The sequence below is a fragment of the Amphiura filiformis genome, chromosome 3 (genome assembly GCF_039555335.1).
Source record: "Amphiura filiformis chromosome 3, Afil_fr2py, whole genome shotgun sequence".
NCBI classification, from domain to species: domain Eukaryota; kingdom Metazoa; phylum Echinodermata; class Ophiuroidea; order Amphilepidida; family Amphiuridae; genus Amphiura; species Amphiura filiformis.
Window position 1 is genome coordinate 14,088,106 of NC_092630.1, and position 27,485 is coordinate 14,115,590.

The 27,485-nt window shown below is 34.0% G+C and overlaps 1 protein-coding gene across 1 annotated transcript in view; it reads left to right on the forward strand.

The window, feature by feature from the left end:
* The window catches only part of LOC140148075 (voltage-dependent calcium channel subunit alpha-2/delta-1-like), a 313,901-nt gene that overhangs the window by 247,110 nt on the left and 39,306 nt on the right, over positions 1-27,485 (forward strand). Inside the window, exons 21-25 of the mRNA XM_072169928.1 lie at positions 1,416-1,445; positions 9,617-9,691; positions 14,899-14,925; positions 25,559-25,630; positions 26,700-26,771. Of these exons, the coding sequence (XP_072026029.1) occupies positions 1,416-1,445; positions 9,617-9,691; positions 14,899-14,925; positions 25,559-25,630; positions 26,700-26,771 (276 nt within the window). The remainder of the gene's footprint in view (positions 1-1,415; positions 1,446-9,616; positions 9,692-14,898; positions 14,926-25,558; positions 25,631-26,699; positions 26,772-27,485) is intronic.

Below are 27,485 nucleotides of genomic sequence, written 5' to 3' on the forward strand. Positions count from 1 at the left end.
TCATGATCACTAAATTTTCCAGTTAGCACTTCAAATAAACTAGTTGAGAAGGCCTGGTCTAAATGGTAGTTGACTGAGAGGCTGTAAATGGGCTATTCAAAAACTAGGGGCATCCCGTTTAGAGGAGTTCAGTATTTCAGATTTTGTTTTATGACAGTGTGTGTACATCAAGTTTTTTCAGCACTGCTCTACCTCTCTTTGTGATTATCACGTAAATAAAACTAGGTCATGCTTGGGTCATGTGATGCTACACATGCAGTGAATGAGGTGCCGAAGTGATGACCTGATTCAATTAGCCAATCAGAACCCTGCTTCCGAGTTTACGCTGTAAACACCATGAAATCGGTCAAATACTTTCTTGGATTTCTTGGTTTTGAATATTATTGTTCTTAGAACTTTTATTGGGTTTCCAATTTTTTTTTATTATAAAGGTTAGAATTCCAATTAATCAAATTCCTTGATATTTGCCCTTAAGTAGAGGCTGTGCACGTACCTCTTGTCAGAATTAGCCCAAATGGTTGTTCTTGTCTCAAAATAAAGCTGATAATGTATGATTTTACAGGGATCATACCCAAACTCCCTCCCTTGCTCCTGACAATTAATGTATTATATGAATGATATGACTGCCATGACCGTCCTGTAAACCCTGATCTCTCCTTTATTGGTATCACCCCCCCTCCCTTGCTCCTGACAATTAATGTGAATGATATCACTGCCACAACCATTCTGTAAACCCTGGCCCTCTATTGGAATCAGTATGCACCATAGTGATGAATTTCCTAATATAGGTTTGTGCTACAAAGTACATGCAACGCTCTTACCCCATCTGTTGTTGTTTGCGAATTCATGTAATTTCTTCTATCGACTTCTACTTGGATTTCAGTGTAAGCTTTTCCATGTTTCACTTCCAACTTTGTGTTTGTTTAAATATTATCTTGTAAATACACTGTTGAATATCTTTATCACTCTGTATAAATAATACTCTGCAATTTCTTTAAAACTATGGTACTAAAAATCTTTGTCCACTCTTACTGTGAACTTACTCACTCCCTCTGAATAATCACTGTTTGTAAATAAGTACTACCTAAGTCTTCCCTATTTATACCAGTGTGTCTTTGTGTATATACTTGCGACATGTTTCAAAACTTCTACATGCAGATGGACAAAAAAACTGCATTGCTGTCAATGATGCAATATGTTCCCCACCCCCATAGTTAAGTTGTCAGTTAATGTATCGTTGAAGCCATTAATCCAACCCCTACACCATGTGATTAACCCACCCACCATGTCATGTAAATAAAACTATATATAAACTGTTATACTTTGTGTAGCAAAAGACAAAGTTTTTTTTATTATTATTAACCCTGTTTATAATATTATACTCTTCGATGCATCTCTTAATTCTGTCCATTCAGCCTGCCTACAACTCCTCTTATCGTCATTCCGTAAGTTGTCTGGATGTGGGTATCTTTAGTTTGGACCTGTAAACCACCCCCAAAAATACAATGGAATGGTCTGTTATCTTTAGTATAAAACAGCTGGTGCTTGGATTTACATGTTATTTTTTGCTGCAAATGTGATGCTATCATTTTTGCGTAGTTATATCGTAGCTTTCGGCAGGACTAGTCAGATTTTTGCTTGTATCAGTGCAAATCGCCAACCACCCCCATGTGTAAATCCGCTATCCTTTTGTTTCATTACAAATTGGCACTATTCCATTGGTTAATTTAGGGGTGTGCAGGTATGTGAGAGCTGTGCCAGCCGATTACAAAACAAAAGATGGAGTTTTATTTAATTTAAGGCTTTTTAAAGTTTTCCATGTATGCTGTTGCTTGCAGTATTTTTTAACACTTTTCATTTTCACATTTTATGTGTGCCTTCTATGTTAATGTGCATTGTCATTTGTTTTGATGTGTTATGATGTCTCGAACTGAATGTGGACTTAATAAAGCTTCTTTTCACCGCACAATGCTTTCAAATTCTCGTATGATCTTACTGTTCCTTTACTACATCTTAACTTAATTTTGTTCATCCACCGCATGAAACAAAACAGACCTTTCAAGCACTGCACTATTTGCAGCAAGGCATCTTCTCATATCTTCTCTGTGATTTCAAATTCTTATCTTTGAAAAAAAAAGGTTAAAGTTCAAGGAATGTTTTGAAAATTGTCCAATTATTGATAACCCTACATACAGTGAGTAAGCATAATAGGTTGTACTTGAAAAGTTTCTCATAAAGTTACTAGTTTAAGATAATAATATTAAACTATTTCAGGGATCAGGTTTAATAAAAAAGATATAAAATTATGGCATTCTATTCGTTCAATGCTTTTCCTTTGTGGTATATAATTTTCACTTTGACCCCTCTTTTAGCGGAGGGCTCTTTATATGCAGCAAAGTTCAGTTATCTGAAGTTATAGAACATTTTGTCCAAATACTGATGTATATGGAATAAATACTGTTCTGGGTTTTTTTTAATACATTTATGAAATCATCAAAAAGTGAATTCAGCAATGGATTTTATATAATTGCACTTGATTTAGACTCATGACAGTTTGTTATGGAATGATGCCTTTATATACGATTTAAATTTTTAACGGTATCCTTTTATGCATATAATTTTATTGATGTTTTTATTATTTAAATGATTCAAATTCATCAAACCATCAAATTCATAGGTAAGGCAGTTTTATAAGTAAGTAGGAGCTAACTGACTTTGTAAGTGCAATTTTTAGCCCACACCTTGATTATTTCAGTATACAATTTCTCCCAAGTGAAACAGTGCCTGTGTTATTTAAATGAATAATTTTCAATAAAGTTGTTCTGCTTGTTAATTAAAATCACAATTTTTGCATTGTACTTATATTGATTATTTACTGCTGTTTCTTTTGATCAAAAATCTTGGGGTATTGGGTTGTTCCTGTTGAAATCCATATGCCCCCTGTGGAAGACATGAACTTATCTCCCACATAGGGGGTTCAGATTTCAAATGGAGTCACCCATTTGAAATTTACACTCTCTTTGTGGAAGATTAAAGGTCATGTCTTCCATAGGGGGCATATGGATTTCAACTAGAATAGCACATTACAGTGTTTTATTAAAGATGTATTTATGATGCTATTTTATTGCAAAAAAAAACAACTTCTTTTCTTTGCACAATGTCTGTATGCACCAGCTGCACATTATTTTTCATGATCACAAAACCAGCATGACTGCACTGAAAGAAAGAGCACAAGAAAATGTTTTGTGGCAATGCAGTAGAGTAATTGCTCGTTTATCAGCACAAACACAGAACAAATTGTAGCCAATGATATGTATAAAAGCATATATGAAGGACGTTAATAAATACACATGCACCAATAATAGCTTTGAGAAGATAAGGAATGATGATATCTTTGAAATCTGACGGAATGATGAGCACAAAACAGGCATGTTGACATGTGGATCACGAATGTCGTAGACAAAGAAGCATGGACGAATGCGGCATGGACACAAAAATGTCTGAATATCAAGTATGCTACCATTTATGTTTATATCAGTGAAGCAAATTGTGATATAAATGGACACGGAATGAATTTGCATGTTGTGGCCTGCATGGTCTGGACTCAATTTTCAAGCTTTTTGCACAAAAGTGTCTAAACGACTCGTTATTTTATTTTTCTTAAGCTGCCATCTTGGATGTAATCCAGATTGTATACTATATGATTCTGCAATGATCCGTTTTGGTTTGCATTATTTTGTATTGACTATGATTATGCATAATTTGACTTTATTTAACTATTTTGTTTGAATCTGCATGATGGCAGTTTGTTAAGATATAATATTATGATTAAGATCATAAATCTGGATAAATTGTATTTGAATGAATGCTAATTTTTATTATGGCTGCAAATTTTTGTTCATGTTTTTTTAAATGAATGCTGCATTTGCTGTAAATTTTACTTTCATGTTTACTCATATTTTTTCTTCAAAAAATTTATAAGAAGTTTGAAAGGTCTACAGAGAAACTTCCTAAAATACCATAATTACAAGATACTTAATATTGTATTGCTCATTAAAATGATTAAAATTATAGTATAAAGTGTATAAATGTTGATTTTTAGCATGGAAATTAACCTCAGTTTGCACTAAGCATATCTTGATTCTAGAGCCGCCGGCAAGGGTGGTGCGTTACCTACGGGCCCGTGGTCCTATACTGGGCCCGTAAAAAAAAAAAGCATACCTTAATGGGTCCATCAAAGAAAAGAGGCCTCATGGGACCCGTAAAAAGAAGGGCCCGGGTGATCATTTTACCCCCGGGCCCATAATGGCTCTTGGCGGCACTGCTTGATTCACAAGTATGAAAATTGATACACTGTATGAGATGATGTTTCATAATATCCCAGGTTTTTTTTTCTAAATAGATTCATTTTTTTTTGGAAATGACATGATAAAATCAATGATATTACAATTTGTTCTACTTGTATGAATAAACACTTGGAAATCAGGTGAGAAAAGAAACATCTTCAGGTGGTAATCTTACAGCTATCTTTCCCTTCAGAACATAACTTACAAATGAAACAAAATACAGTTTTTTTTAATGATGGCTTGTCAGCCATCAAGCAGTATATAGTCAAACGTCCAGAAGTCCACAGCAGTCCTTGTGTATTGTTTTGTATAACATTATTTTTTCCTGTGGTTGATGTGATTAGTAGTGGTATTCATCATCATCAAGTTAGATAACATACAAATACATCACATTAACATAAACCTTTGTAAATATACCCCCATGGTAACATATACTGCGCCAATAAAGTATCCTTACAGTTGGAAAAATAATCACAATTTTAAAACTGAACAATATTGGGAGTAAATTTGTTTTTAAATAGATGCACTAGCTAATCCTGCACATTATGACACCACATTGAATCCAATGTGACCTCAAGAAGTAAAGTTACAAGCATTTGAATAGACGAAGGTCCAGTTTTAAAAGTGACAAACTGGCCTATACAAGGCTCAACAAGATTCCAACAAGCGAAACAAAGAGACAACACAGTTTCTCCAATGAAGCGTTATTTAAAGCAGTTTTTATTTCAGTTTTTACTTCTCTGTACTTTTCAAAGCTTTCATTTTATTTGTCAGTTCTTTTGTTTCAATTTTCTTTTGTTCCTTTTGTTTTAAATTAAAGCCAAACGCATAAATTAGCCATTCACCACTCTCAAACCTGATGTTTAGTCTGTGGAGTTTTGAATAGGCTAGTTTGTCACTTTTAAAACTGGACCTTCGTCAAATCAAATGCTTGTAACTTTGCTTCTTGAAGTCACATTGGATTCAATGTGGTATCATAATGTGCAGGATTAGCTAGTGCATCTATTTGAAAAACAAATTTACCACAATATTGTTAAGTTCGGAAATTGTGATTAATTTTCCAACTGTAAGGATACTTTATTGGCGCAGTATATATAAGACCATTCTAATTTAAAATTAGTGACCCTACAGACTTTTTATTTGGCATAAGATATTTGATGCAACATATCTATGTTATTTAATCTATTACCATTCTATTTCCAGTAATGTTCTAGTTCTAACGAATGTTTGATGACGTAAAATCGATAATATATTTCTACCAGATATTCTACTGTCTACGTAACATATATAACAATTTTTCGTCTTCAAACAATCGTTAGAACTTAAACAGTACTGGAGATACAGTGGGACTAGAATAAATAATGTAGATATGTTATACATCAACTATTCTATGTCGAATATGTGGAGTCTGTAGAGGCCCTTAAACTTTGGTTTGCACAACAACATTAAATTTCTGACATTTTCAGAAGTGCTGCTGTATTTCGGCAGTGTTGTACAGTTATTCTGGTTTGGGTACTGCTAATGGGCCATTCCAGTTGAAATTCATACACTCCCTACAGAAAGCATATCCTTAATAATCTCCCATACAGGGGGTGTGAATTTCAAATGGGGTTACCTGAATGGGTGACTCCATTTGAAATCTACACCCCCGGGTCTACACCCCGGTGTGGGCGATTAAGGTCATGTGTATGGATTTCAACTGGAATTTTCCCAATGCACATGAACTGGAGTGTGGCCCCTATGTAACCAGTGGTAACCCCCATGTATATATGATGGCCTCTTTAATACCTCTTAAAATAACAAGTTTCAGTGTAAATGTGAGGTTGATACCCTGGTGAGTCTATGTAACGTGTCAGAAAACCTTTGACATTGTGGCGCCCGTGATCCAATTGTTATGCGCAAGTCGACACTGTAAAAAACAATGAATAACACTTAATAAACACTAAAACATGTTTATATTTATATTCTACACGTAGAAGTATAGGAGGCGTTGCATACGATTAACACTATAACACGGTGTTAATCGTATGCAACGCCTCCTATACTTTTATGTGTAAAATATAAAAATAAACGTGTTTTAGTGTTTATTAAGTGTTATCAGTTGTTTTTACAGTAAAGAGAGCGGTCAAATCAAGCAGATCACACCGTTGGAAAGTCAGTATGTTAATGTTATGGTGTGACCAAAGTTTAAACCAGCTAGAATACAAGTACAAGTATGAGCCCTGTAGTGTTATTTTTTGTTTGTCCATCTTTCAAGAGTTCATAAAATCATCTGAAAATCACATATCGTCAGCCTGCTACACTAAATGCCTAAGTCATTCTTACATGTTTCTCATTTGCAATTTTGATTTTCTGAGTAATAAACCAATAATTCATCAAATTTCTAGCCGCACTTTTCATTAACTTGTGGAATATATCTCTTTTGATGTATTCCACAAGTTAATGAAAAATGCGGCTGGAAATTTGATGAATTATATGGGTTTATTACTCAGAAAATCAAAATTGCAAATGAGAAACATGTAAGAATGACTTAGGCATTTAGCGTAGCAGGCTGACGATATCCAGCATGTTGATATGATACAGTTTTTTGCAAATTTTAACATATTTTAGTGAAATAGAAGATCCCAATTCAAGATAATCCTTCAAAGTTTTCAGACTCTTGTCAGTGATAATTTTTAATTTATGGAAACATGCAAGCATGTCTTTCTTATTCACTGTATTCTGAAAGCAGATAAAACACATCATAAACATTTTAAACTAAATATTGGCCCCAAATTGTAGACTAAAAAGGAATTTGTGCTTAGAAGTATAGTGGGATATGTGATGAAAAAAAAATGTACAGATATATAGCACTACCATTTTGGTGTTATTAGTACGCTCAACTTTGGGGATGGGGTGGGGTGGGTGCAGCAATTCTCTGCTTATTTCAGATAATCTTTTAAGCAACTACAGCTGATGTGCAACTTCAATGACAAGCTCAAAACTTTTGCTTAAAATCTGCACACTGAATCTGAATTTCTTACAGCAAGTACATTCTCTGCCAAAAATAGGCTTCTCTTTTTCTCAAGTCAAGTTGATAGTTTAGGCCTAGTCCCTTTACAAGCATACTGATGGTGCTATACTTCCTTAATAGATTATAGTCACAGGTTCAGTATCAGTTGTTGGAAGAAAATGTCAATTTATTCCAAAATGCAAACAGCAGTAGCAGAAATTAAATGAGTATGGAGACAAAATTAACAGGAGAGAAAAGGAATTTTCACTACAAGTTTCAATACAGGTTCAGAATTTTGGATGTTACTAACTCAAATTGACTGATTAAAAGTATTTCAACTTTTTAATGGTGGATGGTATAGGAGTCAATCTAAATAGATTGAAAATTAGATTGAAATGGAGTCCACTCTTTTTTTTTTTCAGACTTGATTTCACCATCAAATCAAGTATTTGTACTGTCTAATGGCTTGCATTGCATATGGTTGGAACAAGATTTCAAAAATTTTAGAGTGAATATTATCAATCTTTTTTTCAATTGGAAAAGATTTGTCCCTAATTTTAGGCAGCAAAAGACAATGAAAATAATGAAAATCAATCCTTTCAACTGAATTCAATCGGGAAAAGACCATTTCTTGATTAAAACTTTATTAAAAAAGTAACCTTTGTGATTGAGATTAAATTGTTTGGATTTGGATGCAACAACTGACTGAAGCTGTGAAACCATAATTATGCATCATATTTGTACATAAGTTTAGATCATGCAAATCAGTAGGAAAATGTATATATAGGTAAAATTTGTGTTGTAGGTTGAACCTATATAGAATATATCAGAGCCAAAACATCAGTCGGCAACTGCAACTGCTTAGATAGTGTGGATTAGAAATGTTGTGACCTTTGACTTATCCTATCATGCAATAAATGGTGGATGGGTAACACCATTTGAAATTCACACTCCCTGTGTGAAAGATTAAGGTTATATCTTCCACAGGGGGTGTATGGATTTCAACAGGAATAGACCAATGGTCTGTATGTGCAGCAAAAGACATTACAATACAGCAAATAGTTATCAAGTTCATATAATACATAATAGAGAGTTGTAGTGCATCTTGCAAATATATGTGTTCTTGAATCAAATATTTTTTCTTCCAAAGAAATGTTTCAAGGAATCTGAAAATTGTTGCTATATTTTGTCTGGTTTGAGGTTTATTGGGTTAAGATCAAAATTATAAATTATTTTTTTCTGTATAGTGAAGAACTGCTAGAACTGAATGAGTGAACAATTCCTTGGAACATTTATAGTTTCATCATGGGAGTACTGAGTTTTTAAGCTAATAGGGTGAGCAGGTGAAGGGTTAAACAATAGGATAGATGGTAATAGCATCAAAGTTAAAAAGACACGTTTCATTTCATTAAACTCCGTATTATGCATTTGTTTATTATTGTTTTTATTAATTTGATCATATGTTATCATTATGGTGTACCATCAAATCGCTCGCTATTATGATTGATTTTTTTAAATTGGTAAATGATAATTCCCTTTTTGTTCATGTTCAGTTGTTGAATGATGAAATGCAGTAATTATTGCATTTACAATTTGAATGCAGTTGATGTTACTAAGTTTGTTATATTTTAACAGAATCACTTAAAGGACAAACATGCTTAAAATATCAAATGCATGCATTAATATGTAAGGATTGGATTGATTGATTGATTGAATTGTTTGATTCATAGTAATTTTGATGTTCAGTATAATTATACTTTTTTGTTGTTTTAATGTGACATTTGAATAACAAAATTAAATTTAATATGCATGAAATTACAAAATTGGACTTACTGCATGTTTCTAAAGATAAAAATTAAAATGTTTATATAGTCAGTATTGATTTTAAAGAGCCTTTCCTATTGATATGTGCCTGGAATTGGGCAATTCCGTTTGCAATCCATACCCCCCTATGGAATACATGACATTAATCTCCCACAGAGGCAGTATGAATTTCAAATGGGTTACCAGAATGGGCGACTCTATGACTCTATTTGAAATCTGCACCCCCTGTGTGGGAGATTAAGGCCATTTCTTCCATAGGGGTGTATGAATGTAAACTGGAATAACCTGATGTACGAGAAACCTACCTGCCTACAGTGGATATATTATGGTTTATGTCACCAATGTGGAATGGGTTATGTCTTTGATATGGTCTAATCTAACTAACTATAATATAGGACTTTAAAAAAATAAATTGCATGCATTAATTGATGTTACTTTGCCAACTCTTCCACAGATTGGCCCTGAAGGTTATGCCTTTGGTATTAACAGCAATGGATACATTCTGCTTCACCCGAGACTGAAGGCTGAGGTAAGAGATTGTGTGCAACTTTGAGTTACAGAGATGTCATAATTTATTCACAGTACATGATTTTAAACACACAGAGGAACTGAGAGGGAGAGTGTGTGGGGTGGGGGTGTGTGTGTAGAGGTGGGGTGAGTGGGATTTGGGTGTGTTCTTATACATGCTCACACTTATAGCTGCATATTCTTCTGGTGTGGTAATGGTAGCAGTCATCTATTCTAAAGGTATGTAATTCCAAAGGTATGTTATTCTGAAGGTCAGCTATTCCAAAGGTTCACTACACACATTTTTCCTATAGGCTGTACTAAGGGCCGCTATTTCAGAAATGGAATAAGGTTTTTCTTATTATGAACCAATTGAATTTTCAGAATTGTAGACCTTTGAAATTTGTGGACCTTTGAAATGAAAAACCTTTGGATTAGTGGACCTATGGATAGGCAAGCGGTCATCCCTATGGATAGGCAATCGGTCATCCCTATGGATAGGCAAGCGGTCATCCCTATGGATAGGCAAGCGGTCATCCCTATGGATAGGCAAGCGGTCATCATGGTGACATACCTTCCTCCTTATGATAAAGGAATCAATATGTTATAATGATGTATTAATGATTGGAATTACAAAACACTAGGAAATTCAACATGTAAACACAGTTTAAGAAGTGTCAGGTGACATGGTATATCACTTGACACATGTGATCTGTCACTAGGCTGGTCACATGTTAATAAATGCTGCCATCACAAGTAGCAAATCTGATTTTGTCTGTTTGTTATGTTATACTCTCCTCTGTTATACCAATGTCTGTATGCTACCATATACCCAGTGCAAATATCGATATGCTAAATTAATGCTTGCAAAATTTGATTGGGTCACAGATCTAAATTTGGAAGTTTGTCGTATTGTACATATAGTTTAGTTTAAATTTATAGTCATAGAAATATTAGAAAATAGTATGTATGTGTTATATTGTCTTTTCATGTTGAGGTATTCCTGTATCCCCACAGATAGTTTGCTATGTCTTACTTCTAGTTCTGGAATAGAAATGTTTTAAAGTGCATTGTTATGTTTTTATGTTGTATCCCTGGAGTTATCTTGTCATCTTAAAAATGTTATCAAGCTTTTTAGTCGCAAACTACTTGGCACACAACTGCAGGCCTATCAAAGCCAACAACTTTAATAATTGCAATTATTTTTTGTTCCAAATTATACAATTTTGAAGTCATTTTAACAAAATACAATCAAATATAGCAAACTATTTATGTGGTATACCATTGTTTTGGTGTTCAGGCTACAATTTGGTTGATTAGTTTTTTAAAAGTGAAATGCTCTTTCCGATGGAAATATTAATGCACTATTCAACAACTGTATTTTATTCCCATGAAATTTTTTACAAGTTTTAATTTATTAATATATCAGGAAAATATATTTTGTTTTAGACAATTATAGTAAGGGCTAGAAACAGTTGTGTGTCAAAAATACCAGCCAATACCCTATAGCAAATATACCCTTAGATAAACTATATGCATGCAAAACTGCTTTTTGTTAAAAAAAATGAATAGATTTTCACCTTGCTTTTCAGTGAGGTAAGTTGTAAGGATGGATATCCAAGCAAGCAAGCATACAGCTAAGTTTGAAATTGCTGATAGTAAACTTCCACAAAATAGATTCTCGATCGTCTATAGAATGCCTATATATGGAAATGGATCGTGTGAATGGTATACCCTTATTGGTTTTGTGACCTTTGACCTAGAAATTAATGATTGCTTTGCATGTTGCTTCCGATTGATTTGAAAAAAAATCGTACATGCTAGGTTAATTAGTGAGCCTAGATATAGCTAGCATGAGAATTAATCAGATTAATATAATAGGTGTTTTGTTCTGCTAAGTTAGACAAGGCGTCACAATTTAGGGGAAGGTTTAAAAAGAAATTTTACAAATTAACATATGAAATTTTGAGTTATTATAAATTTAATAGACATCATTAATAAGACCACTCCAGGTTTGACAATAATCCTTTGAAAAGTGTCTTGGCAGTCCAGTGCCAATGGTCCCATTATGTCATCTTAAAGCTGTAAACTTAAACTTTATTCATATTTTTGCTTTTCTGGCTTAGCAGTCAAATGTTTAAAGAAATAAAGTCAGGTACCTTATATGGGCATTGTTATACCAAAAATGCCTAGATAGGAAAAGTGTATTATACATGTATTCGTTTATTGTAATTATTCATTGGTTGTCTTATTGGGTATTAAACGTTTTCGTATTCATTTTATAAAATATTCAAATACCATGAACATTTACGGTAACCATTGCAAAAGTATTTGAAATTATACATCAAAAATGTCTGAAGATTTTGGACTCATATTTTCTTACGATTACCTTTTATTGCTGTGTATCCCCTATCTAATGTCATTCGATGGCTTTCGTGAAAAGTTCAAAGTTCAAAGTTTGCGCCTTTCTATGTGGTGAACTTTCAACTTGAAACATCCAAGAATTTGAGCTGTGTTCATATTTAGATGATACCCATCTTTTGAATGTATGTGTATATTTGTGTCTTTATGTCTTATTTTGTAAGTGTCATTTTAAGTGTCAAAGAAGTCTTAGTCTAAGAAGTTCTTAGTTTAGCACTTACCAGTTGTATTTAAAAGGTTACTAAGGAGTATAATATACTTATTTTGTCAGGCATTTTATAAATATAAAGTATATTAAAATTTGTGAAGTAACATATTATAAATCAAGGGGAACGTTTCAACAAGTTGGTTATTATTTTCATTTAAATTTTCCCCGATTTATCATAAAACAGGTTTTTCATATTACCTGTCCATGCAGTTTAGATTCTTTAACACAGATGAAATAAAATATAAATTTAAGACTTTCCTAGTTTGAAACTTGTATGATTGTATGAATATGCCTGGCATGAGCATGCTGTATAAGCTAAAATTAGTTTTTAATTAGAATTGCTTCTTTTCTGCCCAGACACCCGCTCATACAGTGGATATGGTGTTTAATTCTGTAGGGTTAGTTAAAATTCCACAAACAAGCATGCTTACCAGATAGTGCACATTGCATATATGAATCAAGTATGACTCAAATGCAAGTATTACACACTTTGGTTGCAGTGCAAGACTAGTGTGGAATCAAAACAGCATGGCCAAATTAAGTCAAAATTCCTCAAAAAATATGAACCAAATTGATGCAGAATGACAAATTAAAACAATTTTCAATATATTTCTTTTCTCCAGCTGTTACGGGATTTGTATTTGACATCACTGTGCAGAAAAACTTCCTATAGGCCTATGTGTATTTTCCCTGATACCTATTTGGCAAAATAGGATGGTAAAGGCCAAATTTGATGCTATTTTATTTCTCTTTATTTTTCTTTGAACAGGTAGTTTTTATGTCCCCAACAAAATGAAGATTTTTTAAATTGAATGCTTTCGGAATTAAATGCAAGTTAATTATGACAGAATAAGTACCTATATCTATACTATCATCTATGTTTTGCGAACCTTGATACAAGATGTGAATTGCATGTTTTTGCTTTATAGAATTTTGTCAGAATTATAGCTTTGCTCTAGTCAATGTGGTAAAAAGATGTATATGACTTAGCTGTAGCAGGCATGCGCCCAGTAAATGCTTACGCATGTTTAGGACTATAAACTTGGTTAAATAGAGAGTACAAGTGCATGTTTAAGACTTAAGTTCTTATCAAGTTTGTCAAGTCAAGTTCTAGAATGCTGCTTAATAATGCATGCACTTTTAAAATCAGTAATTCTGATTCTGTAACAAAAACAGTCAGGATATGTCAGTTGTATTTATAGAATTTGTTGCCAATGTTTTGATGACTACAATATTTGATTCATGCATATTGATAGCTAGAGCTTAGAATCATTATATAGTGCATGCTAGGATAGTTTCGACAAATGAATATGACACTGCATGCTTCATGGGATTAGTCAGCAATAACCATTTAATATTTGCTTGCAGGAATGTACTTATATCAAATATAAATAAGGGTTAGGATATTTCAGAACACAGTCCTGAAGAAGATCAGGATCAGCTCATGTAAAATCCAGTTAATCTTAAAAATCATTTCTTTAAATTTTTTTGTGCAAATTTTACTTCATTGAACTGGATTCATTAATCAGCAATAATGGCAACTTACCAAAGTCAATTAAAAAATAATTTGCTTGTCAATTTAAAGACACATGTTAATTTTGCTTCTATAATTATTGCATTTTAATTTGTATGTATTAAACCAAAGTCAAGTAAATCTCATACTGATTCATTTTATGTAAAAGATTTGAAGTACATTGCTAAGATTCATGAATGCTTAGATGTGCAGGATTGACTTTTTTACTAGCAGTGGTGACAAATCAGGCCGTTCCATTTAAAATCCACACTACCCCTGGAGAAGATTTTGGTAATGTCTTCCACATTGGGGAGTATGAATTTCAAATGGAATGAACACAGGCAGCTCCAAACTTCCTCTCTGGTAGATTCAGGTTAAATCTTTCTCAGAGGGTGTTATGAAATTCAAATGGAGCTGCCCAATGTGTTTATTTCATTTGAAATTTATACTCCTCCGTGAAAGATATTTCCCAAATCTTCTACAGGGGTAGTGCGGATTTTAAATGCAAGAGCCTAATGTTGCCTGCCATCTTGTTGGTATTCATGAATCTTGCCCAGGTTTATATCAAGTTTCCCAATGTGAGTGATTTATATTTAACTCTCCATGCGGGTGTCGATTGCAGATGACAAATTAAAAAAAAATTCAAAATTTCAAAAATTTCAGAATTGTAATTTTTCATTACCATATTTGAAATCAGCATGAAAAATGCAAGAAAATGAGTACAAACAAGCCTAGTATTGGTTCAGTGGTTCTTTAGATAGCTCTTAATATTTTGAGAAAATATCTCAAAACTTTGGATTTTTTATGTTGAAGGCTATGGCTAGCACGTAGAGCTTTAACCATGCTTCAATGCTACCTCAGCCATAGACTTAAACATTACAGTTGTTTTAGATGAAGTAGTTTTAAGTAGATTCCACAAGTGCCATATTTTCATTAGCCATAGTAGTGCTATATTAATAGTATATTTATGATTTCAATGTTTTTCGCACTAACCCCTTAAAATTAACAAGTTGTTATAGCCGTGACATTCATGACGTATTTGGTTGTTATTTTTTTTTCTCCTCCTTTCTCCACTTGTGTTTATCAGGAAGAGATCGAGCGAATGCTTGGGAAGGTACTCAGTTGGTGTGGCGTATATCATGTTTATTTCATCAGTAGCATCAATATTCATTCATAACTTCTTCTATCGTACTTTCTGTATTTCTAATTGCTTTAACATCAATCAAACATTTCATTGTTTCTCACACTTTTTCCCCATATTTGGACTAGCCTTCTACACCATCTAACATAACATGAGATGACTCTAATGATTATTTTGATCACAAATTGTTGACTTTTCACTCACATTTTACATTATTTTTGTTCATTATTTTTGTTATTGTTGTTGTATTAATGCCATACGTGCATTTGTTTTTCTTTTTATGAATATTTTATTACTTTCATTCATTTTGATTGCCTGATTCATTTTCAATGTAGTTATAAATGGGGGTATTAATGTTTTGATGTTTAGACTAAAATGTGGTTTAAAAAAATGTCCAAATTTGTGTCATGTAGATGCAACAGCTTCCCAGATTGTGTTCAAAAGCACCTTATTTCGTGCCCCTGTTTGACCCACAGTGCAAAGTATAGGGCTATATAACAGGCAATGCTGAAGAGTAGTTTGTTTGACCATACCTGATACATATATTATTTGCTATCAAAGTTTTGCAAAACATACTGTAGTATATTTGGTTGTGATCGAGGCAGTGATGTCAGTGCGTGCTCAAGTATTGAATGCATGCGTTGCCTCAAAGAATCAGCGTGTGTACATCCAGGCCTGTACGCAGGATTTCATTTAGGGGGTGCTGATTTTGAAAAAGTGGACTTTCTTCCGGGGGGGGGGGTGATTTTGTGAAAAGTGGACTAAAATTTGGACCTTTTTTGTCCAAAAAAGCGTAAAAAACCTGATTTTTTGGCTCGCTACGCTTGCAAATACTTTAATTTTGAGACCTTTTGTATATTTTTCCAAATTTTTTTTGGGGGGGGGGGCGTCGCACTCCCCGCACCCCCCCCTGCATACGGGCCTGTGTACATACCTACTTGCCTTACTAATATTTCTGAATAGTCCAAATGTCCTTGGTGTGTCGGTGTGTTGTCATGTCAAGCACTCACATCAAAAGCACACACACAAGTAACTTGGACTAAGTACTGATTAGCAATACTTGCGGGCTCTGTTGCTATTACAGGGCCACAGACTGCGGCTAAGTACTGATGTCACACTGCCTTGAGGAAGCTAAATAGACTATATTTCATGATATTGTGATCAAAATCTGGAGGTTAATCAATCAAAGAAGGAAGGCAAAAAAAAAATAGAGAAGAGTAAAACCTCCTGATTTAGGCATTCTATGATAATATTTTTTTTCATTAGACATATTATTAAAGCATCTTTCAATTGTGAATATTCTTTTACTGACATAATACATGATGTGCTGAAAGATCTAGATGCACCAATGATATGAGTGTCAATCATCAGGGACAGAGGGACATTCACTGCTTGACAAAATGAGCAATTGTTTGTACTTTGCAGCCACTTTATGAAAATTTAGACCAAAATCCCCCACACACTTTTCAAAATGAATTGACGCCACTGACCAGTGGACTGACCCATTTAGCTATGCCACTGTACAGATAAAAATACAAGGGGGAGAGGGAAATATACTTAAGGAAATATCATTTGGGGGCATATCGGTATTCATATACAATGCATTGTTTGCAGTGCCATTTGTTTGCAGTGCCATTTTGCCTGAATTTATTTGTCTTTACTTTTACTCCATTTTTATAATTTATTTTCATTTGTATTTAAATCATTATGTTGCAGTTTGACTGAATTTTATTTGTATTTGCTTCAGTACATAATTCCTTACTTCTTTATATCCATTCCTTGTCACCATTTTCCTTTGGAAGTAAAATATTACCCACAATGCATGGTATGTGATGGCTTAGTATGCTGTGTTATGTTTTTTCTTTATAGTTTTACAAAACCTAGAGATTCAGCGAGTAAATACATTATCTGTAAGATCATTATTCCAATATTTATGCGCATCAACTTTTCTGTGTAGATCAGTTTCTTTTGCATAAAGTAGATCAACTTCAGCAGCTGCCATTTTCCCTCTTTAACCATTCCATCAAAAGAAAATCATATTTTATACTTTTTGCCATGATCATCTTCCTTACCCACACCAAACAGGAGTGCCCTTGCTAAGATGGAGCCATGTCACTCTTAGACCCTGTTCACATTAGAAAATTTCTTCATTCGACGAAGATAAGTTAATTTTGATTAACTAATTAAGCAAGCGTACACATTACGCTGAACGAAGACCAAACGAAGACATTGCACTGTACACATTTCATGAAAATCAACGAAGCTCGAACGAAGCTATTAACGCCCGGCTATTATTAAAGCCCCCAAAGGTCATTTGTCACATGATTGCTTTCCTTTGTTGAACGAAGCGAGCGTACACATTACAAAATTAGCTTCGTCGAACGAAATATTCCTTCATCGAATCAACCTTTATTGCTTTGTTAATCGCAGCAATTTTAATCTTTGTCGAAGGAAGAAAAGTGTGTACACATTAGGAAAAAACGATTTTTAATCTTCATCCGAGGTTCGCCGAAAGAAGAAAATTTTCTAATGTGAACAGGGTCTTAGAAAAAAGGGTTCTAGGAGTTCTGCATACAAGACAGCAAGCTTCTAGGATTTGAAGAATTTTCAAGAACCCCAACATGGTTTTGTTCTGGCCTTAGAACCTTTTTTCTGGCCCTTTAAGTTCTGTGTAGAACTATGTATGGTTCTGCATACATGACAACTTAAGAATAGGTTCTATTTGGAACCTTTTTTCTAAGAGTGTAATAGGCTTACACCAGCTCATTTCATTTTTCCAAGGCTTCTGATAATTTGTTTAAAAAATGGAATATTTTAATTGATACTGTATTTACTCAGAGTCTTGTGGTTGAAGCAGTGATGATTTCTGTTATATTTTGTACAGTAGTGTGACATATTTGGCTATTCCAGTTGAAATCCACACTACCCCTGTGGAAGATTTAGCTAAAGTCTTCCACAGAGGGAGTATGAGTTTAGAATAGAATAGACAGTTGGGAAATACTCACTCCAGCTGTGGAAGATATAGGTAAAGCCATAATACAGGGGGAGTATGGGTTTCAAAATGATTAACCCTGACCAATTACATTTGAAAAACATTCTCCCTTTGTGGAGGATATTTCCAAAATCTTCCACAGGGGTAGTGTGGACTTTAAATGGAATAGCCCATTAAAATTTGGTTGTACATGGTAGAGTACTACATAGGTAAGGTTCTAGAAAAAGAAATGCAGTCTTGTTCAAAAATGAAAGAAAAATTGTGCCGGAAATAACTTTTGATAAAAAACATAGTACATTGATGAATGTGCCACCAAAAAGCTGTTTTTTTAGTTGTTAATTTTATTTATCATAAATTACCATTTAAAAACAATCAGCATTAATTTGAACACTGACCTATCATGTCATTTATTGCAGTGTAAAAAATATTTTTAACTTTATTTAACTCATGGTAGAACAATTTGGATTTTAATTTTGATGATGTTTGATATGTTTGTTTACAATCTAGAATATTGCTCTCGGGTTAAATTTGTAAAAGAAAAAAGTTTTTTTTAAAAAGAAATGTGGGCTTGATGAATGATTTTAATACTTTAGCCATTCCTAACTTGATTGTGATGCCAAAATGACGTGAAAAGTACTAACTAGTACTAACTTCTATAATAATATGTGGCTAGAGGTTGATATGCTGATGACTGATTATAGTTGAATGTATACATGTAACAATATGATATATAATATGATGTTTGTTGTGTATAGCACTATCAGAGGGGACAACACAAAGCAAATATTTAAAAGATGGAAAACAACCTAAATACAGTGATTAAAATGACAATGTACTTATATTGTGCAGAAGATGAAAGCCTAACAGTTTAACAAGTCAGCAGTGGTGTAGTATGAGTCATTCTATGGGGGGGTATTGACCATCGTTTATGGGTACACTGAACACAAAAGGTGACAAATATGCTTACTTTGCTTTGTGAGGTCTTGTCAGATTTGCTTTATACAAGAAGTTTGATGTGATTGATTGGTTGTTTAATTGCTTTTAAATTCATACATTATACATTGTACCATAACACACTTTACACATACACTTTGATAATTTAAGGTTATGAGGGAGCCTCATCTATCCCGTTTTGTTTTGAGACCCAGTGGACAGGGCTGTAGTATTAGGTTGAAAATATGACTCTGAAAAATTGAGGCAGCCAAATTCAAGTTTTTTCTGTCAAAATTGGCACAATGTTACAAAAGAATACATACATTACAAATTGCTCAAAAATTTGTTTTCCACTTTCTCCCATTTCAGGAAATTTCAATTATATGTCAGATATTGATATAAATACTGACCTAATTTGAAAATCATACACCCCTATGGAAGACATGACTCTGATCTGCCAAACAGGCAATGTGAATTTTAAATGGGGTTACCTGAATGAGGGACCCCATTTGAAATCTACACCCATTATGTGGGTCTTCCAGGGGGGTATTTGGATTTCAACTGAAATATCCCATTTTTTTTTTTTATCTTGGGGAAATCAATCTTCAAGCATATGACTTCAGAGAACTAAATGCTAGTGTCATTTTATTATTACTTAATCATTTTGTTCAAAGTTTTTTCTGCCACATGGATCTATTTTTTCACAACCTTTTGAGGATTTTCAAGATCACAGGCACCTCTTAACCCTAACAAAATACTACTCGATATATGCGCTGTTCGTGCATGCATCCCACGTGGTGTGATGACTCAATCGCCCTAAGTGATATATAGGCACGGTTTCGCTGGCCAGCGAAGCCCAAGACCCATGGCAAAGTGTCGCCGACCCAGTGCCTGGCATGCAAGGGGTCTCGGGTTTCGAATCCCACCCAGAGCAAACAACTTCTTTCCTTCTTTTCTCTCTTTATTCCTTCCTTCTTTCCCTTCCCGTCGCTAAAAAAGCCGGGCCTTAGGCGGTTAGGGTTAGGTTACCACTATCGAAACTCAATATAGGCTTCCTTAACCCTAACAGGACGGTATACTACAAAATACTACTGGATATATGCGCTGTTCGTGCATGCATCCCACGTGGTGTGATGACGCAATCGCCCTAAGTGATATATAGGCACGGTTTCGATGGCCAGCGAAGCCCAAGACCCGTGGCAAAGTGTCGCCGACCCAGTGCCTGGCATGCGAGGGGTCTCGGATTCGAATCCCACCCAGAGCAAACCATTTCTTTCCTTCTTTTCTCTCTTTATTCCTTCCTTCTTTCCCTTCCCGTCGTCAAAAAGCCCTTAGGCGGTTAGGGTTAGTATTATGTATGGTACATAGAGCAACCTGTGTTAAAATAATTGGTGCAATTTTAAATGATCAGAAAATATTGCACATAAATAGCAATACATTGTATATTTAGCTCTATGTTCAAAGGTGGATCTCCACTCTACAAAGAGGAGGAAAAAGTTTAAACAATTTTGACAACATTTTTCTACTCGAAGTTCGAGCTCTCCCAGAATGACCAATAGAGTTCTATTTGCTGTAAACTTTGGGCAGAAAATTTCTTCATAATGAATGGGATCCTCCTTTCCAAAACCTGGCCTGGATCTGCTCCTGTGCATGTTTACATGACTAGCTTTATCATGCATTGTGGAAGTGATATGCTACTTCAGACCCCCTTGGAGATCAGTACCAGATACTAAAGGGGCGAACCTGGTTAAAGAAAGATAAAATAAATAAATTAATTAATCAATACATGGAACGCTCAGAGGCACCATTAATTTCGATACAGGTATGAAATTAGCATTATTAGGAATGTTTAGTACTGTGTTAGATATGTCTTTATGGTAATTATGAAGATGTTTTATTGTAGAGTTGTATTGTAACTATACTAGTAATTAGCTGTATTTATTTCTGACATAGTTAGCATATAGACCTTCGAACTGTATAGCTACTTGAAGAGACAAGATGGGTTTTTTTCTGGGTAGTGGCCCTAAAAATCAAAAAGTCCACCTTGTAACCATGCCAAAAGACTGTATTTAGAGAAACAGTGTAAAACGGTGCACCAAATGGTTTAAAAAAAGATTTTTGTGATGTTAGCATCCTCTTTTTATGGCATGTTTCAGGAGGTATCCAAGTTTGTGTTCTCTTTCGTTCTGTTAACCGAGTGTAAATACAATTTTGATATTTTCGCCTTGTGAAGCAATCTGCAAGAAATATTTTGCATACAAACATTATGTAGGTGGTATTTTTTTTTATTTTTTAGAAAAGTGGGGGATCTGGAAATATTTTCCAACTGGGCACCTCAAATCCCCTATGTCTTACAAGTGTCACTTCTTTTTAATATCTACCTCCCCATCAAAAAAACAAAACAAAAACAAAATACCATTGTCATTAATGATTGACAATGACCTACTTTTTACACAAGAAATACTTTTGATTGACAGTCACAACAAGTGATTAGGAAAATGTGTACCGTGCCCTAATCAAAAATTACAGTTTTGAAAGCAAGTAGGGCCTATGATTCAAACTTGACAAAAACTATAACAATGAACTGCGCAATATAGTTTTCAATCAACTGGTTGTTTAAAGGAAAAGATGAACACTTTTAGGGATAAGATTCATTTCAAAATACTAATTATCATATTGACATGTCTACTAATTATTTTTCATTCACCACAGTCCTGTGTGGTCGTCATTTTCTTTCATTTTTCTTCTTCTCCGCTCTCCTTTTCAGTCGTCACTAATGTGTTTACATTTTTCTATATCTTCACTTATTTCTGCAGAGTTTTCAACACATTTAACTTTGAAATGATTTTGACTATTTTACATGTTTCTTCCATGCTTGTGCATTTTGAGATACAGAACAATTCCAAATAAGGTCCTTTATTATTTAAATTTTACATATTGTTCTCTACGCGGGCATGTTTAAAATAGTTTATTATTATCTTTTCCAACTCCAGTGACCTCATGCATATTGTTTTGGGTATAATTAGGCCAATGTTACTGGAGAACTAGCACTACAGCCTGTTTTACTGATATTTCGAAGTAAAATGTTGATACCTATTTCAATGCATCCTAAGGTCCAGGGAAATTAATGAGGTGTCACTGGAACTGGAATAGATAATAATAATTGGCGCATTTTTAATTCCAATTTATAATTTGGGAATTTTTTTGTTGAAATTGTTATATAATTTTTTGGAATGGTGGGAGCTTCACATGCTATTTACAGTCTTTTTATTTCACTTTTCATATTCTCTCGAATTCACTCATAATCACCATTTCGTCGTTTATCTGCTCTGTACGTACCATTTTGGCGTATGTTTAAACCAGCCACCCAAGATACCGTCACGGATATTCCAAGGACGAGGGGTCAGTTCTGTGTCGTGGTCATGCAAACAGACGCATGTCGTATATTTTTTCACCGTTTTATAATTATTGCATCATAATCATCACAAATGCACTGTTTATTTATTACAAATGCTTGTTTGTTTATTCATTCATCCGTAGTTTGCTTAATGCAGACTATTATTCAAGCTGGCCAGTCTACTTGCATATCATCACATGGCTGTGTTTGCTTTGATAATGAATATTCATATATCACTTGCAGATTGGCCAATCATATCACTGCCTGAGGATGCTTGTTTATGCATATTTATCACACATGAATTTTTCTAATGCGTATTGTTATTTTCTTCTGATTCACCAGGAAAGTAGCTGAATTTCGATCACATATACTTAATCTTCATTATGCTTTTTGTTTTCTTAGCATTTTGAGCATGATTTTAAAAGTGCATATTTTTATTCTCTTGCCATGAATTGCATGACCTTACTATACATTTATCTATGGCATGATAGTACATGATTGCATGATAATGCTGAAACCTTGCAGCTACTCTGTGATTTATGTATAATGTGCATTATGTTAATGCAGTAGATTCTTGGCAATATTACAGCGCCCTTTTTGCTAGATATATTTATGCATGTTATTAATCATTCTGTAGCTTTCTCTGTCTGCTGCCCTCATCGTTCCATCCACCACCATGTGATCACTTGTATATTTCAGTCACTTTGTCTATTTTACTTTTGTTCTGTGTATTGTTTTCACCTGTCTCTGATTTCAGTATCATTTTTTTAGAAAAAAATGATTTCACAAGTTTTGTTTGTTAAAAACAAATGATTGTACATCACAGTTGATTAGGCTTAAAGTTGTCACATGTAGAATTGTTAAAAACAATATAAAGCAACATAAAAATGGCAATCATGTAGTAAGTATATTAATCCGTCTCTGTGGTAATTATAGAAAAAAAAAATATTATTCAATCATCTTTATTAACAAAAGAAGAAAAATATACAACCTCAAGGTATACATACCAATCAAGGGAAAACACAAAAGTTTGTCTCAGCTTTCTTTAGCCAGAAAACTTAAAAGTGCAGTTTTCCTTAATCTAAACATGCTGGATTTCTTTTTCTTACAGCATTTTTGGCCCACTTTTTTCAGCCACTTAATGGCAGATTTATTATTTTTTCTGATTAAATATAAGCTGCAAACTTTTTTTTTGCCTTATACACAAAACTTGTTGAGAAAGACTCTGTCCCGGACATGAAATATTTGTAATTGGTCCTACATCTTATAAAACCTACCCAAGTTTTGGTACTATATCACTCTGTTCCAATGGGCTATTCCATTTAAAATCCATACTACCCCTGTGGAAGATTTTGGAAATATCTGCCACATGGGGCGTATGAATTTTAGATGGATTGAGCACATTATGCAGTTCCATTTGAGTTTCATACACCCTCTGAGAATGCTTCAACCTGAATCTTCCCCAGAGGAAGAATGAGTTTCAAATTGAGCAGCAAATGTATTAATTCAATTTGAAATTTATACTCCCTCTGTAGAAGATATTTCCACAACCTTCCACAGGGGTAGTGTGGATTTTAAATGGAACAGTCCAATGAGTCCAATAGAATAAATCCAATGTGACCATGTAAAATGCTTTTAGGGAGCTTTTGATACATTGTTTTTTGAAAATGCTAACTTCCTGAATGTTTCCTTTTATAATTTGGACATTTTTTTACATCTTATTAAGATATAAACTTGGATAAGTTGCTTCTTTACTGCCTGTGAAAATCATTTTCCTTAGACAAGTTTATGTTGTGGTTATTTATGGGGATTATTTAACATTATGGAAGGCAGATGTTAGTTTGAATGAGAGATAAACAAATGGAATAAATAATGACATAATACATATCAAATGTAAAAGAGTGAAAAACTCACTCCCAAAAAGAGTGATTCACTTATAAGACCACTCAAAAAGGAGTGAAATGTGTTTTTTAACTTTAAAACCACTCAAAAAAGAGTGAAAACCACTCTTTAAGAGTGAATTTTAACTCTTTCAAGGAGTTAAATGAAGGACAACTCTAAAAATGTGTTGTCCTTCATTTAACTCCTTGAACGAGTTGAAATTCACTCTTTTAGAGTAGTTTCCACTCTTTTTTGTGTGGTTGTGAAGTTTAAAAAACACATTTCACTCATTTTTGAGTGGTTTTATAAGTGAATCACTCTTTTGGGGAGTGAGTTTTTCACTCTTTTACATTTAGAGAGATATATACTCAAACTTTGAAATGAAATCATGGCTACCATGTATTATGTTTCCTGAACAACTCAAAAGATCATTGATATTTAATAAAGTTTCATTTTGTTGTCAGAATGGGTCAAAATAACATTGATGTTTGTTAGAACATATTAGAAATGTTGCCGGCATTTTAACCTCCTCCATTCCCAGCGAAACTATTTTCATCGACTGATCAAGAATTAAGTTACAATGCAGAAATGAAATGGAAACAGCATTGCATTAAGGTCTGACTAGAAATTTGACAACAATGTCATTATTGTTGGAATTATATTTAAAACTTGCACTTAATTTTCTTCAGAAATGTTTAACACATTCACAATGCATTTTGCAGTTTATATTATTGCCTGAGGACTCGTAGTGAATTTTCTATACTTGTGAACACCACTTAAGCTGAATTTTCCAGCCGGTGGAGAGTGATCTATTTTGACCAATGAAATGGACTGTTCTTCATAAAGCAACAATAAACGACGCATTTCATTGGTCTGTTTGGCAATCACTCTTTGCTAGTGCCTTGTGTGTTAATTCAGCACTATGTACAGTAGTTGAAACAATATATTCCAAATAAATGTGTTGCAACTTCATTAGTCATAGTCTGACATCAAGGATCTGATTTTTTCCCCTTTTCACCACCAATATAAACATGCAATAGAATATAAAAAAGTGGAGCCACTACACACTGAGAACCATATAAGCCATGCAGATAAAGACCAGTGTTACGTTGGTTCCCCTTGCATATTATATTGTGTTCTGGTGGAAGAAGGAAAATGATCACTTGTATTAAAGTTGGACTAGACTCAATATATAGATGTAATGTGTCAGTATATTAAGGTACTTACTCAATTTGTTTACAAAAGGAATGTTGTATGACCTGTTTAAAACTAATATGGTTTGTTTATATATGCATCAACTACAATAAGCATGTTGTATAAATTATTATGTCGGCCATCTTGGAATTACCATGGCAACCTGTTTTAATTTCTGTCCTGTACTCTATAATGTTGTGTTCTTTTAGCTTGGGTATCTGTCGGAACCGCCTAACGTGGATTTCCTGGAAGTGGAGTTTGTTACGGATGAGAAGTTGAAGGTAAACAAGGAAACTGCACATCTTGCATTTTCTGTATAATTTATACTCTTCTAGGGGAAACAAAATACACTGTTTGTAGTAATTCTATACACACTGTTGGCTCGATATTTGATCTAAATGGTGAAAAATTGCGCTTTAGACAACTTGAAGCTTTGGGACAGATTTTGCAAACATTTAACTCATAGTGTCTGAAGACCATTTTTTTCCCTGGAAACTTAACTACGAGTTCCTGAATAAATCCTATTACTTAGGCCTACAATAATGTGTATCAATCGAAATTGAAGTTATGGTGTATCATGAGTTATGGCGGGTTTGAGAGTTTATGATGTACCGTGAAATGGGGTAACTTCGGTCAGCGGGGTAACTTTGGTCGGTCAAATATATTTTTTCAAATGGTCATATTTTCGAACAGCAACAAAGTTGCCCCAAATGCGGGGTAACTTTGGTCAGGCTATTTTAACCCCTAGGGCACCCTTACAAAATTATTAAAAAATCTTTTTCAACTTCAAGGTATAAAAGGGAAAAAAAATGTCACAAAAAAGAGTTAATTAGAAATATAATTGGTTTTGTTTGGAAGCAGTGGTTTAAAAAGTGCCCAAAGTTACCCCATTTTACGGTAAGTGTTCCACCCAGATGTCTCAATTGCAAAAATGATACAAATGATACACTCAAAATGGATAGATGTTGTAGAATAGTTTTTAAACCTTGATTACGTGGGAGCTAATAATTAATAACATTTTACCATTCCATGCTGCATTAATTTGTCATTGGGCTATTCTGTTTGAAATCTACATCCCTGTGAAATACACAGCCAATCCAGGTGGAATTTGTTGCCTAATCCAGCTAAAAACTGAAAACATTTGAGTTAAAGTTTGATTTTACATTATTTGGTGCCCATATTTGAGAAATTTTGTGTGAAATTCGAACATTTTCCACTGATTTTTGATGACAATCGATGGATCTGCAATGGCTGAAACTGCAGAATTTGGTTGGAATTTCAAAATCTTCAAAGGGGGTGTGGTTGTCAAACAGAATAGCCCATTGTGTATTTTTGAATTGCTTCCAACAGCTGAGAAAAAATATGATAAACAGAAACACTGATGCAGAGACTCTAAGAACACCTGTTATGTCTAGAGATGAGGTATGTCACTCAATGTTAACCCCATGAGAACTACCTGCCGATTGGCCAGAAAGAAGTTTTCATTATCAATCGGACCAATCAGCAACATCGTTAGAATAAATTCACCACACAAAATAATTAGGGTGAAGGTGAATTATTTGCAAAGCTCCATTCTGATTGGTGATTAAAGTGAAGATATCATGTAATTGACCGATCAGAGGCAATGTTAGATCGGCAGGTAGTGCTCAGGGGGTTAAACAATGTTATTGTCCAATAAAAGTACTGAAATTAAATCAAAAACTGGAATTTACTTTTTGTTAACACAATGTTTCGTTCAAAACCATCGGACATCATCAATCGATTTGTCATGTGACATTGTTTTAATAAAGCGTAAGTTCCAGTGTTTGATTTAATTTTGGTACTTTTGTGTTACCAACTGGATGAATAATCTACACCAAGATGTTATTGCTTAAGGGGTACTACACCTGTGGTAAATTGTGACTATTTTTGCATTTTTCTCAAAAATAATAACACACTGGTAACAAAAGTTATGTATATTATTGGGGCAAGGAATCCAATTACTACACTGAAATTTCAGTGACTAAAGACAAGCGGTTCAGTATATATGATAGGAAACGAGGTACATCTTAGCTGTACCTTATTTCTTATCATAAATAATGAACCGCTTGTCTTGGGTCACTGAAATTCCAGTGTAGTGAATTGGATTCCTTGCCC